Genomic DNA, 16,848 nt, shown 5'->3' with positions numbered 1-16,848 from the left:
CCTCCCACCGGCCATCAACAATACAGCGTTATCTTCTAAATTAATTTTATTCATCCTAGTAACAATTGGACTATCTAAATCCTATAATGATGACATCGTACTTGGTACGAGCCTCGATCTGGGGTTTAGATATGACCAGTGAGAATGATAAGAAAGTATATTGAAAATTGAAATACAAAAAACTGCGTGCGAAAAGTGGAGTCGGTTATAGTAAAGATCGAAAAATAGACAAATCAAAACGTGACATTAACCTGTCGGCCCGAATAGTAAAATGAAATTTTCAGTGTCGACGTCAATAACGATGTTTCGACGTTAATCGATCGAACTTCGACCCGAGAATGGAAACCCCGGCCGACAGCCCGAAGCATCAAATCATCCCGTAACGTAAATGTCGCTGGTAAATGCGTTACGAGAAATAATTGTCGGTTTAACGCAAATCAGGTCATGTCGATGAGACGGTCCACGCCGGAAGTGATTTAAATGACAAACTAAATTAAACGATAACCGATTTTTCTTGATAATAAATTTAAACGTAAGAGGAATCTTTGTACGTAATAATTAAACAGAATCCACAGATTCGTACGAATACCTGTAACTGGAAAATTTCATCACTCTGACACAATATCATTTATCCTTAATAATATAAAATTCATGAAGCGTTTACTTTGATACGTACATAATGAAGTACTAGGACCGATTTATGTAGCTACATAATATTAAATTCATCTTTTTCATCTTCCCCGACGATCTTATACGTTACCAAAGGAAAAAAAACAAGCGTACTAAATTGAAATTAAATTATTTCTATTTTATCAATCAGCCATAACACGTAAATCACGTTACTCCTAATATGTATAATTAAGCAATATTTCTATACTGCACGTTTATATACGCGTATATCTATATACATTAAATGAAAATCAGTGCCATTATTTAAATAGCATTGCGATACTCAAATCGAAATACATGCGTGCAAATAAAAAATTATTTTGCGTTACTATAGTTTCATCAACGTCAACAGCATACAAAATTTAGGACAGTTCACTCCAACGATTCGGCGCTCAAGCGAAATTAAACGAATAAAGGGTAATACTTTAACCAATATTCAGCGATTCCACGATTAATGGGAATGGCACGTGCGGAACAGCTGTACTTAAGCGTAGATTACGTAAACGCAACAAGGTACTTGACAGCTCCTTCCTCAGATATAACTCAATTTATAGAGACTTCACGTCGCCTCGTTTTACAAGCAAGTAATAAGCCGTTTGTACTTTTCATTAAACATTTCTTGTCCCGTTTATATGAAAAATTCAACGACGGATTGAGAATTGGGCTCATTAACGACAACGAAAGCAAAGATATCAGAGTAAAGCAGTACAGAATCCTTACGAGTGTGCTGCATCTGTATTTCACGTGCGAATAGAAAATATTTTGTAGGAGAGATCGTCCCGTGACTTTAAATGTACAGAAGTCTTCTAGACCTCAAGTTTTACTCATTGGGGAATTATATCAATAAGCAGGTACTATCTGTATCCGAGTGCTACTGAGTACTTTTACGTAATTACATTAAGGTACAATTTAATTTGATTAAAATCGACGATATTATTACATCAAGTAATACCTTTTGCACTTTCTGCTCGTTAGTAAAGAAGAAATTCTCACCTGAATAAAAAGCCATGACGTAATTAGCGCCAAACTGCTGTACTGTCCATTAAAACGGTAGTGATAAGCATAGAATGAAAAGTGATAAAGATAGAAGAATCTGAAACAAAAACAAGATCAACCATTGAATGATCTTCATTATTTGTAAACATAAATTATAAATCTCCCTAATTAATACCCCGTTGAACCCCATCTGAGGTGCAAAAAGAACCCAGGCCAATTTTAAACGGTCGTAAATGTAATGTGGAGACGTTTTTCTTAACAGTTACTATCCATTAAGCTCAGGAACAATAAATGTAACAAAATTTATATGTGAAAAAAGTTGAGGTATAACACGACTCTCACGTGGGGTTCAGAGATGCGATATAAAATGATGGGGGTCAGAGGGTCAAATTCGTATCATGCGCCGCGGGCGCGACTGCGCTTCCTGGCAAGTAATTTTGTCACAGCAAACCTCGTAACGCAAGGCAAACAGTTAGTTGCGTACATAGGGCAGAATAACAATAGCACACACCACTGGAACGACATGGTTGCACGATCAAGTCAACAAAACGTTAAAGTAGAAGTGGTACTCGCGTGGACGGCAAATGTATACCTATGTAAAAAAAAGGTTAAATATTTTACCGAAAAGACCAAAAAATATACTGAGAAAGTGGCCGTTTCGAAAGATGCCGCTTGCCATTTTGTTCATTGTCACAATAATGGAAGCATCATTCTCGATAAGAAAATCTCCGATTACATACTCTATTATCTCCGCTCACGTCGTGTAACTGACAGGCGTCCTATGTATTGTCATTAGGACACGTACGAAAAGTATCGTTCCCTCGGCAGAATGATAGTCGAACAATAGCGTCGAGTGGACAACCGATGTCAGTACAGACGTTGAATAGGCCATTTGATATTTCATTGGTCTTCGCAAGACGTGTATTTATTTCAGTCTGTTTTAATGCGTCTTCTTACGCATTTATTCACAAACAATTCTATAGATATAAGCACAGTATTTCACGTATAGCTGGAACACGGACGTGATTTATTAAGCGACTGCCTATCGTTTGTCAAGCAGATAAACCTTGTATGCAGAGCCAGCTAGGTGAATAGAAAATTTCGAAATATTCGTGACAAATAATACTCAGCATTTGTCATGAGAACTGTAAAAATAGAAGCGTGAAGAACTGGGAGAGCAATTGGCCGAGTGCTTGGGAGAGGATATAAAGTTGCGCGTCGGAAAGTATCATTATGATTATCCGAACGAGGGAACCTTTATCCGTCCACATAGCAAAGCTATCGTTGTGTCTTTCTATCTTTCTATCTTGCACCCTTTTTTTTACGACAGGACCAACTATCACTCGTGCTTCGTGTTCCTTCGTTCGTTTCCAATAAAAATAGCGACTCTCATAAAATGACCAATAAATTATATTAATTTCACACAAGGGGACATTTCGATGGTGGCGCGCCGCGCGGCAAACTGTGAATTATGGAATCCGAGATAGTTGACTATATCGGACGAAGCGACAAAGATAAATGAAAAGGTTAACCGTATTGATTCTACTAATGGTCAATGAACACAAGACGAAAATATATCGTTTATCGGCAGAATTATGAATTAGCGATAAGCAGGGAATTTGCGATTCGATTCCTAATAAAGATTACGTAATTTACGCAATCGATCTATAATGGTCTAAACATAATTTCTCTCATAGTATCCTAGTTATTTAATACAGTATTATTATGCCAGTTACACTGATGAATATAAATTACATAAATTTTTTTTATCGCAAATTTATTATAATTTACGTGAAAAATTATCAATCTCATTTATGTTGACTGAAAATATAATCAAAATAATGAGGATAAAGATGAATTCATTATTATTCTAATATCTTCGATTTCCTTTAAGCATTTTCGCATTAAATTGTAAAAATTTTCTGAAACATCAATTCTGGCTCGTCAATTCAGAAGAATTGTTCGAGGATCAAATGATCGCAATTGAAAATCATTTAAGACAATATACCACTTCGCAGGTAAATGAGTTGTATTGTCAGTCTTATTGAGAGAGAAAACAAGAGAAGGAGAGAAAAACAGATAGGGAGATAGTCTCTGGTATAGTAATCGGGACAGAATCCTCTAAGAATCCTCTATCACTTAGGTGGTGAGGGAGGGGTTATAATCAAGTGATTTTTACGAGGAGCTGTTACGAGCTCGTCAATATTTGCGGATCAGGGTGGAGTTAGGCTGAAGCAATAGGACTACAGTTTGATATAGTAAGAGAGAGAGGGAGATGGTGGGAAGGAGGAAACGGGTCGCCGAAAGTAGTATGTACTGTCGAGAATGTAGTATGTACCCTCTCGACGGCTATGACGGCTAATTTCCTAGAGTAGGGCCGGCCGACTGACTTTTCTGAGTGAATCGATTCGATCGGCCCATCTTTACTTTCCCTACATTAGATACGCACACTCTAGCAAGATCCACTCACTTAGGTAAAGAACGAGGGGAACGCCTTTTTAGAAAGAATCGCTCTTGCCTCGATTGCTACACCACTACTATACCCTTGAGCAACGTCGTTCCCAGCACACAATCCACCATCTTGAGCAATGGGAGAATTGAGATACGTTTGCCGTCCGGACTAAATGATCCGAGGATTATTTGATCTTTTTTTTTGTTTCAACAGCAAATAGGTTTTTCTTTTACTTCCTTTATTCATAATCAATAATACTCTCTTTAATTCTTGTTTTATCTATCCCATATGTGGAATACGGCATCGTGTGTTATATTTATCGATTATTGCAATTTTCGTGAAAGTGATCGTGTACGAGTTCCTTGTGCAGCACTCATGTATAAAGACAGTGTCTAACAGTATAAGTTTGAGCCAAGGTTGAGGTGGTTTGACCGGACCACCTTTTTTTTAAAAGTTTGGAACCTTTTTGTTAAAACTCGAAGTCCCCTCTTTGTCTTTCCCAGCGGCGCTTCTTGTCTATGACAGTCTGAGCATCGGTCGAGATTTTGCAAAGTTTCATCGAGCTCACGAAATTTCGAGAATGAAATTCCGCCAGTTCACCCTTCTTGTACGAATAATTCACATTCCGAACTGTCTTAAGGTCTGTCCTGGCATTCCGTACATTTTACACAATTACAACGCAGCTTAGCATTCGTTCTAACGTGGCTCATTTGAGGGTAAGAATGTATCCGTCACTTCTATTATGTTTCAATGAACTTTGCGACGGTTCAATTTTATACGCTTCGACGTTTCCCCAGAGAAAAATCAACTCCACGATAACAATTACCTATGTGTCTTCAATAAGATACCTTTTTTAATGTTGACTCCCCTTTGGCGAAAACAATCAAAAGGTTCTCATGTGTACCCCTTAACACGTTAAAATCAAAATATTGCAATTCGATTCCAATTTCTTCGCTGACTCATTGCTATTTGAGTATCTCTAACGAGCCGAATGGTTCGTAACGTTTACGTAAGAGGAAGTCTATTCGAAGTTGCGGAAGTGGATAAAGCCGCAATGGCAGCGAAGTAGCTACTATTCAATGAATTCAACATGCGTTTGGATCCGTCTTTCTCTTTCTCTTGGCGAAGACGTATGAATCCTCGTCGTCGGACAGTTGCGGTTCCCTGAGCTTGGGACACTTTAGAGCTAACGCATCCGGAATACGTAACGTAGGATTTCAGATGCAACTCTTTCCCCACCGCTTCTTCTCCTGATTATCTAGTCACCCGAGCAGCCAACCACCCGGAATCTTCTTATAAGGTTCCTGCATTTTTTGTTTGGTATTCGCATTAAAATAGAATCGGTCTGTTGTGTAACGAAATATTTATGGCACTTTATTATTTCCCCCATAACTTGACTTGCAGATCCTTCGAGTTCTCTAAACAAACATATTTCGATTATCGATATGGACCAAGATACTGGAAATTTCAAGCAATAGTAAATCACGCGTATCTTTTTCGGATCTATTCAATTGCCGTGACTTTGATGTTTCTTCACATTTTTTTAAACTCATCATTACACAGGTTTTCGTCGTATTTATAGATGCTTTTTAATCAAAACGTTGAATTACTTTTTTTTATTCAATACTTAGCAGAACATTGCTATAATGGATTCTGTTGTTATTTTCGAATATCTAATTTGGGCAGATCAATGAAAAATTTCTTACACTTTCAAAAATACTTTATAATATGGGAGATCAGTCTGCGTGGTAAGATATTTTTATATTCTAGATATTGAGATCTTCTGCAGTATAGAAAATTTCATGGAATCGCGAGAATTTAGATTTACGCATGGAACTTCCTGTGAACAGGTAGAATATTGATTTTTTTAAAATATTTTTTATTTATGCGGCTCATTCTATAGCGAATTTTCTATGAGAGCCAAATTTTGACACTAAGTTCTCCATGAGATTCGCAATAGAGGGAAGTTTTAATGACTTCTAGAACTTCCAGTTCTTGACGTGAAAATTAATTATGAAGAACAAGAGGCATAGCTAGTCAACGCTACGTTGACACTATGAGTTAACATGTCGGCGAATATTAAAATAGTCATATGTATATGAGCGATTCAATCACACTTCAGCCACCCGTATTTTATCTGGTGTGCTACGTGGTGGATTCGGTCGTTTTTATTTTGAACATAGATATCCCAGAGACGGTGCATCGTATCAAAAATTATAAAAAATGAAAGTTTTGTGTTGTTTTAGTATCTACAATAAAAATATAATAAACAATTTTTTTTGAGTAATCTAAACCTGTTTTCAAAAAAAAAAAAGTACACAAAATGTTTTTTCCTGACCAAAGCCCCATCGATATCGGTGTTACGGAATTTTTTTAATATTCTGTAGACAGAATATAAATTTTGTGCAAAATTATGAACTGGGACATCCAGCCGTTCTTTAGTAATAATTTTTTTTTTAATTTATAACACTAATTTTTTTTTTTCTTATTAAATTATCTCTCTGTATTTTTCAGGGTTGACACTGTCTTTAGGGTTATAAACTTAAAGCCCGCACTACTTTTTTTTTAATTTATTAGAATTTATTTATTTTTGCTTAAGATTTTTAACAAAAATTAGTGTTCTTATTTATTAAAGAAAAAATTGTGACTAAAAAAACGGCCGATGTCCCAGTTCATAATTTTGCACAAAATTCATATTTTATTCTACAGAATATTTAAAAAATTCCGTAACACCGATATCGATGGGACACAGCAAATAAAATACGGGTGGCTGAAGTCTGATGGAATTGCTCATATGTATATTCCACATATTAATATATTTCTGAGTCGTTATTAAATATCATTGGTATTTCATGATATACAAGGAAACTATTTCTCTCAGTGCAGTCACAGATAGACTGAATTGAATATTTCAATTTGAATATAATTGAATATTTGAGCCATTAACATAAAGCCATTTTCTTTCGTATAAAATTTTAAGAACCATTTTAAACATGATTAACCGTACAATCGAATCTGGCTATAGAAGCGCTCCGTATATTCTCGTTTCCCTTAATTCTCTCTTCATCCCTTCTCATTCACTCCCTCTCACTCTCCTTCTCGAATTTGTTTCGACATCCTCTACGATGCTATGTCATTAAAAAAAAATGAATGTAACGTCGATTTTGTAACAGCATTCTGACAATCTTGATCGCTACGATTTGTTTCGTTGAAGAACTATCCAATTTTGTTGAAGAACTCGTTTATGTCAAACTATCGGTATGTAGATCAAAAACAGTAGAGACTCTTACTATGATTACCTTACATTGAGAAAAATGGAGTTTCGCTGTAATATAGCCACATTTACCATGCAAAACCACAATCTATCATAACGACTCAGAAATTTATAAATTTATGTATTGAGTATGACTATTAATGGCTTGAGAATTGTTGCCATAATCTTCATTTATCTTCACTACCATACAAAATCGAGGATTCAACTACCAGAATTCGTGCGTTTTGGACCCGAAACTGAAATCTTATTGCTCTCTGTGTATATACTTATAATCATGAACACATCCTACTTTTCAATACCCATTACCAGAAAATAAGATTTTTGGTATTTTGATCTTAATTTAACATAAAATTAATCCCATTGAATATCTCAATTCCCGTAAATCTTTTTGATATATATATATATCTATATCACGATATATATATATATATATATATATATATATATCACGAACATCTCTAACGCAAACCAATGTAAATTTATATGAACAAGAAATAACATATTAATATATTGTTTATTATATTAAATAGATTCGTTATATCAATATAAGATTATAAAATATTGTATAAAATAGTTTCATTAGTAAGACAAAAATAACTTTGATTTTTATATATACAAAAGAGATGCAAAATGATGAAATCGTATTCGTATTTATAATAACTCAAGAGCAATATGAATCTATAAATATTATCATCCAATCTAGAGATGTGTCACCAAGGCAAAATTATTATCGTTTAAATTGTTTTTAAATCGTATATCAAAAATTAGTATTCGCACTGTTACTGGATATGTGATTAGGTAAATGCCAAACTGAAGAAAGGGGCAGATTTGCTAATAAAATTAGCGGAGCTGCTCGGTTTTTCCGGAGTGGTCAAGCTGATCAAGAGGAAAATAAATTTGTCACCGTCCTTGTGACATAGGGTCGGATATAGAAATATGTGAATCACACAGAATGGCTCACTGGGTAGAAAAGCTTCCCTCCTTTAAAGTATTCTTACACCTTTGGGACATTTCTTCTTACTTGAAAAGTAAGGATCTTCGAAAAGACACAATTTAGGATACATTCGTAGACAGATTTATAACGCAATCGATACTGACTATGACTACTTCGTGTTTAATATTTTTTCTTTTTCCGTTAAATCAAAGATATATAAATATTTTTTTCTAAAATAACCATTTAATTTATCGATAAAATCGTTAATATCGAGATACATTAGCAACCATTTGTTTATAGAGTTAAATATGTTTTCGTTATATTATTAGAATATCTGGGTTTTTTCAAATATCAATTTTTTAAGCGATTGGATACTTATAATGTAATTTTTTGAAATAAGAGGCGAAATTATACTATATTGCAAAGATAGAGAAAGTATCTTGAACAACTTTCGTGAAAGTTTACAAAAAAGTTGGAAACGAACCTGCGACATTTTTTCTTGTGTTTCAGTTCCTGTAACATGCCACTGCATATATCCGAAATACAAGATATTCTCTTGCACACAAGTAATCCACCTTGAATTCATCTATTGAATACCGTAATATAACATCGAGCAAGATTCGAATACACCAAGGATAAAGTAACAAAATAAAATATAAAGCAAATCGAAAAAGTCGCATAACGGTATACTCCACTTGAAGTTCTCTGGACTGGAAACAAAGTACTCTTTAAATCCGCCATTTACCTATCATTTCTCAGCGCCGATTCTTTTACATTCTTGGAGATGTCTGGATCTGAATCGTCTCCGTTCTTCCCAATGCTATCTTTAACGTAGCTGTCGACATGATATGTCAAAGCAGCTAAGCCAGCATCCTCCAAGCAGAAGACTGTAAGTTGATAGTACATATAGTGAAAAATAAGAATACAATCTTCTTCTCGACATCGCCATGACCCCATGTATCTCTTTGACTATTGAACGTGTCTCACATATGACATCTCATGTGTTCCATGTCCCAGGTCGACCGATAAGGAACTTTCGTCAAGGCCCCACAGTAGCCATCATATCCACTAAGAAGACTGGCAGAGCCGACGGTCAGCGGGAAATTTGTCAAGGAAACTCCTCGACGTTCCCTGCAGAGCAGAGGGCGCCACTGCTGCCTGTGTTCCAGCTAGTGAAACGAGCCAAGATTGTGGCGCTGGGTTATAGCAGGGGGTAGCAGAGTCTGCTAGCCTCCATAACTATACGGTCCACTCGGGCAACCTAAGTATATTGTCAATCAATCCGCGGTATAAAAGCAATCTGAGCTTCGGTCGACGGGACGGCGGGATCCCGTGGGGCGTCGAGTGCTGAACGAAGCGACGCATCGACGAGCGGACAGACGCACGGAGATCCGGAGCAAACTGAATGAACAGAACGAACGAAGTGAACCAGACGAACGTAGCCGCAAGCAATCCCCTTTCGTGTCCACCACTACTTACTAATGCTACAGTATCTTTCTACCTATATGTTTCGTTTTTATTATTTGTCTTCGTTCTATTTTTCCTTTTTCTTGGTTCTCCATACGACTATGCTCAACTCTATGTCTCTTTGGTTTCTACCGCCCCCTTCTTCTGGCCACTCGAAGTTTTATGGAAAAAGAAAAAAAATACATACTCGCTTCTAGCTTGGATATATGATCGATGGACAGATATCTCAAAAGGATATGGTAGGAAAGACGTCTAGTATCCTTAAGGCGGCGATGTTTGTTCTTCGTGACCAACTAGAAGTGTTGGAAAAATAACGCGGAGCAGACGAGACGTACTTACGATCACATTGAATATCTCGAGGGTTTATTTTGTTATTAATATCACTTTAATCTAAACAATCTCTAGAACACGTTAAATCGATTATTGTCTGTTTCTCTTACGAAACTTTCTTAATCCCATATCGGTTTGTTTGCATAAAATCTATAGTTTATACTTTGCTGGAAAAACATTGGCAGAAAATGACGATTGATGTTTCATGCGAAAACTGAACACTCGCCACGCAGATGTTTAGATTTAATTACCTAATAAGAAGTATCCCTATCTAGCATAATTTTATATGAATAATAATATATATTTCTAGTACCTAGAGGACGGTCCGGGTACAATTTTGGAACTTTTTTTACAAGATCAAGGAATAATACTCTCGCGTCAAAAAACACTTAGAAGTAGCGGAATACAAACATATAAAAAGGAGACTCAAATGTCGGAGCTTGATGATCCATCAATTGAATATCGAAATTCCAAGCCATCGGAAGAGCCTGATGCAATAAATTGACAATGGTGTAAAACGGAGATTGAGACTGACGTTCGACCGAAGATAAGACAGAAGTGAGTGGTACCTAAGTGATTAGCAAATTCGTGATGCAAGAGATTAGCCAGTTTATGGAAAAACGTGAGTGGTCTTTGCTCCAAAGGAGATGCAAGCAAACGGTCGTATAGCAGCAAATAAGGTTATGTGTATCCATTGTGACCCATGGGAGGTGGTCCCCATCCCAAAGGATTGGGCTGGCGGAAAATGAAATATCACCCCAAACACAACAAACGTATTTGGTGACCTGCGTGGAAGAGATGGAGGTGGGGTTAGACCGAGGACAGGAAAGACTCAGAAGAGGATAGAGAAATTGCAAAAGGAGGATAAATACGTAAGTGTGAGTGAACGGCAATAAGGAGGAAGGAAAGTGTCCTGGGAGAACGACACATGGCGTCTTTGGACGGCACAGATTGTCCCGCGAAAGGCGGATGGCAAATCTGGATAATGTATTTACAGGACGCTACGACCGGGGATCTTTTACCACCACCATCACCGCAGGCATCAACACTGCCACCGTAAGCACTACCGGTACGTTCACTGTACGTTCGCCATGATCACTCACACATACTCAACGCCTATTCAGTTACACTCATTTTTTAGCCTGGCGTTCCCTTTGTAGCTTATCCACGAGTCTTCCGATCTGTGATATCTAACCGCGGATCTACCTGAAGATTCGCTTTCCGCATATTTTTTTACAGACGAATATTTTGCGCTAAAATATTTCACGTGATACGAGAATATTCGCCCGATGTCCACAAAGTCTGTCTTTGTCCAGCGTTCCTATAGAATCGCAATATAATATATGCAAGACAGATAGCAATAGACATGTATGCATTGTGACGTTATAAATACGTCACGAAAGGTCCCGAATTAGTAACTTACGTTTTTCAATTTCGGAACGCATTTACGTTTCTTTTCCGTAACCTAGCACGCATCCAGCTAGGAGCTCCAGGGTCATAGGCTAATTTTTCGGCAATAGGCTAATGCAAAATTGTATAAAATAAAAATATTTTATGAAAATATGACGTATACGTCACGACCATGACATCGGTGTCGACCCATCATGATAAGACGCCACCAAAGGAGGACAAGCAAGACCTTGCGCCAGGGAATGTCGAGAGTTGCCGTGCCGACCTGACGACTCCACCCCATATTCGACCCCGCCCGAAAGTGAGTAAGGAAGGTCATCCAAAAGGACAGCGTCATGGACTTCACCGCACCTTCCGTTTCGTAACGCAAGTACCGATAGTCAAGATTATAAGATATAAGATTACAAGATTACTGGTACCGAAGAAGAGGAAATCTCGAGTTCCACGAGGTTTTCTCGTGCTGAAAGATCAGCGGATCCCAGAGTGGAGGCACCATAACCGTAACTGGGTGGCCTGCAGCAGGAGTCAAAGGATCTCACAGCCACCAGAGGCTACTGGACGCCCTGAGCTACGGCAGCCAGAGTGTGACAATGTTCCGCGCGGCTAGCGTGCTGATGACAGTTACGTCACAGAGTTACGTTGAGCCCGCGCTTGAACTTTTATTTTAGCGCCGTCCTTCCGAGTTCGTGTATCGCTGATCAGTGGAAGGCTCCAGCATTTGCCGATATTTTGGAGTCCGTCTCGTAGGCGTAAGGTTATTCAGATTTTTCGAATTTATTATGTGAGGAATAGTTCCGACGGCATGACTTTTGTAGGGACGTAATAATACGAATATTGTAAATCCTTCAGAGAACTTCCTTATTGGCTATTTGAGGGCGCTACTTTTGTCTGTTAGTCCAGGGACCCTAGTCCAGCCCTTCAACGATATTTGCTTGTACTTCTTTCTTTTCTGAGTTACCATTGTGGTCGGGTGCAAGTTTTGGGTCGTCGCTGGTTTCGATAATTCTGGTATGAATCGTGTAACGAATTACGAAATCTTTTCCAATCAGCCAAATTCCTTATCGTTGCTCGCGTTTCGCGTTTTGTCCCAAGACCTCGCGACCTATGAACGATTTTCGTATCCTTAGTTTGGAAAAGATTCCGTGTGTCGCATATATTTCTTTTGTTCACTAATATTTCTTGATCTTTTAACATTTTCTTAGCGCACGAGTCTCGTGACCCTGGAGACCTAACAGAGGGAATCCGCGTGTTCTCGCTTCCCGAGGGCGCCTGTCTTGTACCGTGTTTTCCACTCTTCTGGAGACCTTACGTATTTTCCCGCTTCACGGGAGTTTACGTGTTGGCACATTGTTATTTTTCCGAAAATTTCGTTTAGTTTGAATTTTGTTTCACTCATCTGAATTGTTAATAAAATTATTTTTGACTTGTATCAAAATTTTCATTTGTTATTTGTTGAATTTCTAATTGGTCCTAAATAAAAGGACACCTGTTATTGTTTTCCATTTTAAGGTTCTCATTCTCTTGATCAATACCCTTATCAACATTTAAGCGTTCCCTGTCCCTCTGCCATCGCGTATCGCCTGTGCTAGTCGGTTGCACTTCCTTCGTCCCTTCTGGAATTCATTTGCAGATTTCATTCCGTGACGCAGAGGTGCTTCCGGCGCTCAATCGGTTCTTTAACGTATCGTGTTCCGAGGAACAGAGATTCCAGTCATTTGTCGACGAAGAATCAACTGTGTTGCTACATACAGCTCGGGTATTTGTTTCGAGTAGTTTCCGTCCTGTCCTATTTCGATTATTCGTCACAGCATATACATATACAGTTTGGCATTTTTCAAAAAGTTCTATTTCGAACAATTTCACACGATACAAACTTTACACGGGTAAATGCTTTTATACTTTTTTTGTTCTCGTAAAATTTCACAGATCCCATGCTGGCATGTCGTATACACTCCCATTTGTAAAAATGAAGCACACCTATAGCCGTGCTTCCACCCAAACGGTCGAATCGTTCGAGCTGATGTTTTTACGAGAAATGACGTTTCGGGCACAGTACAGACTACAGCGCCCAGTGGAGTGTACTTGAAACAAAAACGCAGTACATGCACGTGTGGTTGTCAGGTATATTCTTATTGTGAAAAATATATCTGAAACAGACCTGACTATGTTTAAAGGATATTTTAACTATTGAAATGCAGGAAGAAACGAATAAAGCCGGATTCATGTAAGATTCAATAACGGCATCAGTTTGGTAACGTTATACCATTGATAATGTCAAAAGAGAAAAAAATTTATGAACTTTTCAAAATGGACGACGTTATCCTGTTTTGAACGCAAATTCTGCCTCTAAGAGGTAGAAGAAGTCTTATACTTAAGAGTGGAATTCAAATATTCACAATGGCCACTCTAGTGTCCGCGACGCAACGCACGAACGGAATATGGATGCATATCTTAAAATCTGTTCGTCTTTTCTCGCGGCGCGGTCGTAATCCACAACGCTTCCTCGGAATAATAAACGTTTTCAAGTTTCATGCCGCATTATTGCAGATCCGAAATTGTGTCGGGGCGGCATTAGGATGCTGATAAACTTGGCATTCGTATAATAAAAGTACGTGGAATTTAAGCTACGCTCACGTATATTCAGCGTCAAAAGGACAGCAGAATAAGAACACTCGGGAAATCATATGATGAATAATTTTCAATGCGATTCCTCATCTCTTTTTTCTTCACCACAAACACGATTACTACAAGAGTATTATTTCACGACTTTACACGTCCCTAGAATTTTTTTAATAACAATACAATAATTTGAGTTCTTTAAGATTGGATCGAATGTGGATTAAAATTTTTTTAATGAACTCTATTTTTTTCTATTTCAAGGCAACGTGTGAGGTACCTTGTATTTTGTTCTTATTTTAATTTTCTTCCCTAGTCGTGCTAATCCTTCACTGTACATAAGAGTTTACGCACCTTTACTCCGTATTATGCTAGGTATTAAATGGATTTCCATTTTCGTTGCGAATTTATCTTCTTTACCCGGCGTACAGATACCTTTTACCTATCCACAACATTTCGCTTTTAATCTTCATTTTCACATTACACACTTTATATTTATGAAAATTGTGTGCTGCATATTTCATAATAATTATTCGACTAACGACTGCTTATCTTGTATCACTAATTTCATACAATATATTTATTTATTATCCGTATGGTCACTGATGACAGGAAATACTTGAGTACTTTTTGTATACTGTGTTTCAAAAGCACTTTTTAATGAATATATAATGCTTTTCGAACTAAATCAAGATTAGTTCATACACAGAGAAAAGAGAGTGGTGATAATATACAACCATACAACTCGAATAGAAACGACGTTTCTACGATTAAAATGAGCGAGGTGGTTCGGTCAGTATAGCCTGACACTAGTATTTAATGTTCCCGGATTCGATTCCCCAAACTTACTCTTTTTCTTTCTCTTGTCCCTAATGAGGAGAACATCACGATTTTCAGATTGTATGACAAAGGTTTTTGAACCTGAATTAGAAGCTTCACTATACTGTAGAAATATCTTTTAAAGACAGTAAAAAAAAACTTCACGATATATGTTTGGAAAAAGTATCATGGAAAATGACTGATTATCACACTAAATGAAATCCTCAATCATACAATACTACTCTATTTATTACTATATTGTAAGACAATAATTGTTATATTTCTTAAAAGAAAGTCAAGTTCGCTATATTCTATGCTAATGATTACAATAATTTTGTGATAGATTACCACAAAGTTTTCTCCATGTACAATTAAATAATTTTGAAGTAAAATAAAATTCCAAGTAGCATATCACTTTGGTTATTACTACATCATATTGGTTCCACCATAAATTTACACCAATCGTATTAAAATAAAATTTACAATCAGACGAAAATAACTGGATAATTAATTATTCTACAAAGGATGAAAATTTAATAAGAATATCTAATGAGCGTTTCATACAATGACCGCAAAGGAAAACGGTATATTAGGCATAAGGTATTACAATGACTTGATCATTCATTTTGGTTCCTTTGCAATTTTGTCGAAATGCAGGATAAATAAGTTCTTCGTGATAAACTTATTAATTACGAATCGTATTACTTATGGCTATGGCATATTCTTAGTCGAGAAGGACTATCTTATTAGAATAAAGTACCATTGGAAATGGAATTAATATTTTATTCTTTATTATCAAATAACAGCACACCAGTCCCTCATCTGTCAGGTTGTATCAGGTGTGCGATAGGCACTGCGCGCCAGCAAAATTAAATTTGAACGAGCAGCAATATCTTCTAGCAAAATATATGTATAATTCACCTAAAATATTCACATTTTGAAAAATTTTAAGGAGACATTTTTAAATAATACATATTGTAGGATTTTTACATGGATATATATAGGTAAGGCGCGAAATCACTTTTCTCGTATCTTTGAGGTTTCCGTGTTTATTTCGTCCGATCTTTACAGCGTCGTGTCCATTACTGGCTCGTACATCTCTCTCATATTCATCCATCCACACGCATACACACCGAGACATTCGATTCTATAAGCCTAGGATGAGCAGTCTAGGCTTGTCTATTATTGTTTTTTTCATCTACCACACTGATATGGCAAGGCACCTAAAGTTTAGAATCCTACAATATTTGAAACTGAATATAAATTCAAATACTTGGGCACATGTACATATCTTATGGGATATATAAGTTCGTCTTTTCTCGCGACTTTCGCCGTAATCCGCAACACTCCTTCGGAATAACAAGCATTTCCGCGTTCTCTCCCGCATTATTGCAAGCCAGTAACGCACGGAGTCGCATTAGGAGTCCGATAAAACCGCCAGACGTACAATAACATCGTATATACCCATGTACTATATACCTACACCTACTAGGATGAACAACGTCAAGTGAAGCACTCGGGAAATCGCATGATTAATGATTCTGACTGGGGAACTTCCTTGCCTTTCGAGCAACACGTAACTATGCATATATACACTATATGTGCAACAAAGACAAAAAATGTTTTCCTAATGAAATGGAAAAAAAAAATATAGAAAAACCTAATCTGCAGATCGGAAATATTTCTATCAACGTCAATCATATTAATCAAAACCCTGCCATACTTCTTAGTTCAAAATAGGATCCGTTCTATAACTTTGTTGATTGTTATCTTTTTTATTGTAGGCAATACGAATCATATGGTTATTTTTTGTAAAAATAATCAAATTTTTCATTATTAATATTTTTACATTTAAATAAATATTGAATAAAGCAAGTCCTA

General features: G+C 36.9%; 1 protein-coding gene across 1 annotated transcript in view; it reads right to left on the bottom strand.

Annotated features, from left to right (window-relative positions):
• Nucleotides 1-16,848, bottom strand: part of LOC107270115 (membralin-like) — an 81,770-nt gene that overhangs the window by 4,741 nt on the left and 60,181 nt on the right. Inside the window, exon 4 of the mRNA XM_025087547.1 lies at nucleotides 1,663-1,762. Within this exon, the coding sequence (XP_024943315.1) occupies nucleotides 1,663-1,762 (100 nt within the window). The remainder of the gene's footprint in view (nucleotides 1-1,662; nucleotides 1,763-16,848) is intronic.

This window comes from Cephus cinctus, unplaced genomic scaffold, assembly GCF_000341935.2.
Source record: "Cephus cinctus unplaced genomic scaffold, Ccin1 Ccin1_scaffold0702, whole genome shotgun sequence".
Taxonomy (NCBI): domain Eukaryota; kingdom Metazoa; phylum Arthropoda; class Insecta; order Hymenoptera; family Cephidae; genus Cephus; species Cephus cinctus.
The sequence above is the reverse complement of the archived record's forward strand: the minus strand, read 5'-3'. Positions and strand labels throughout refer to the sequence as shown.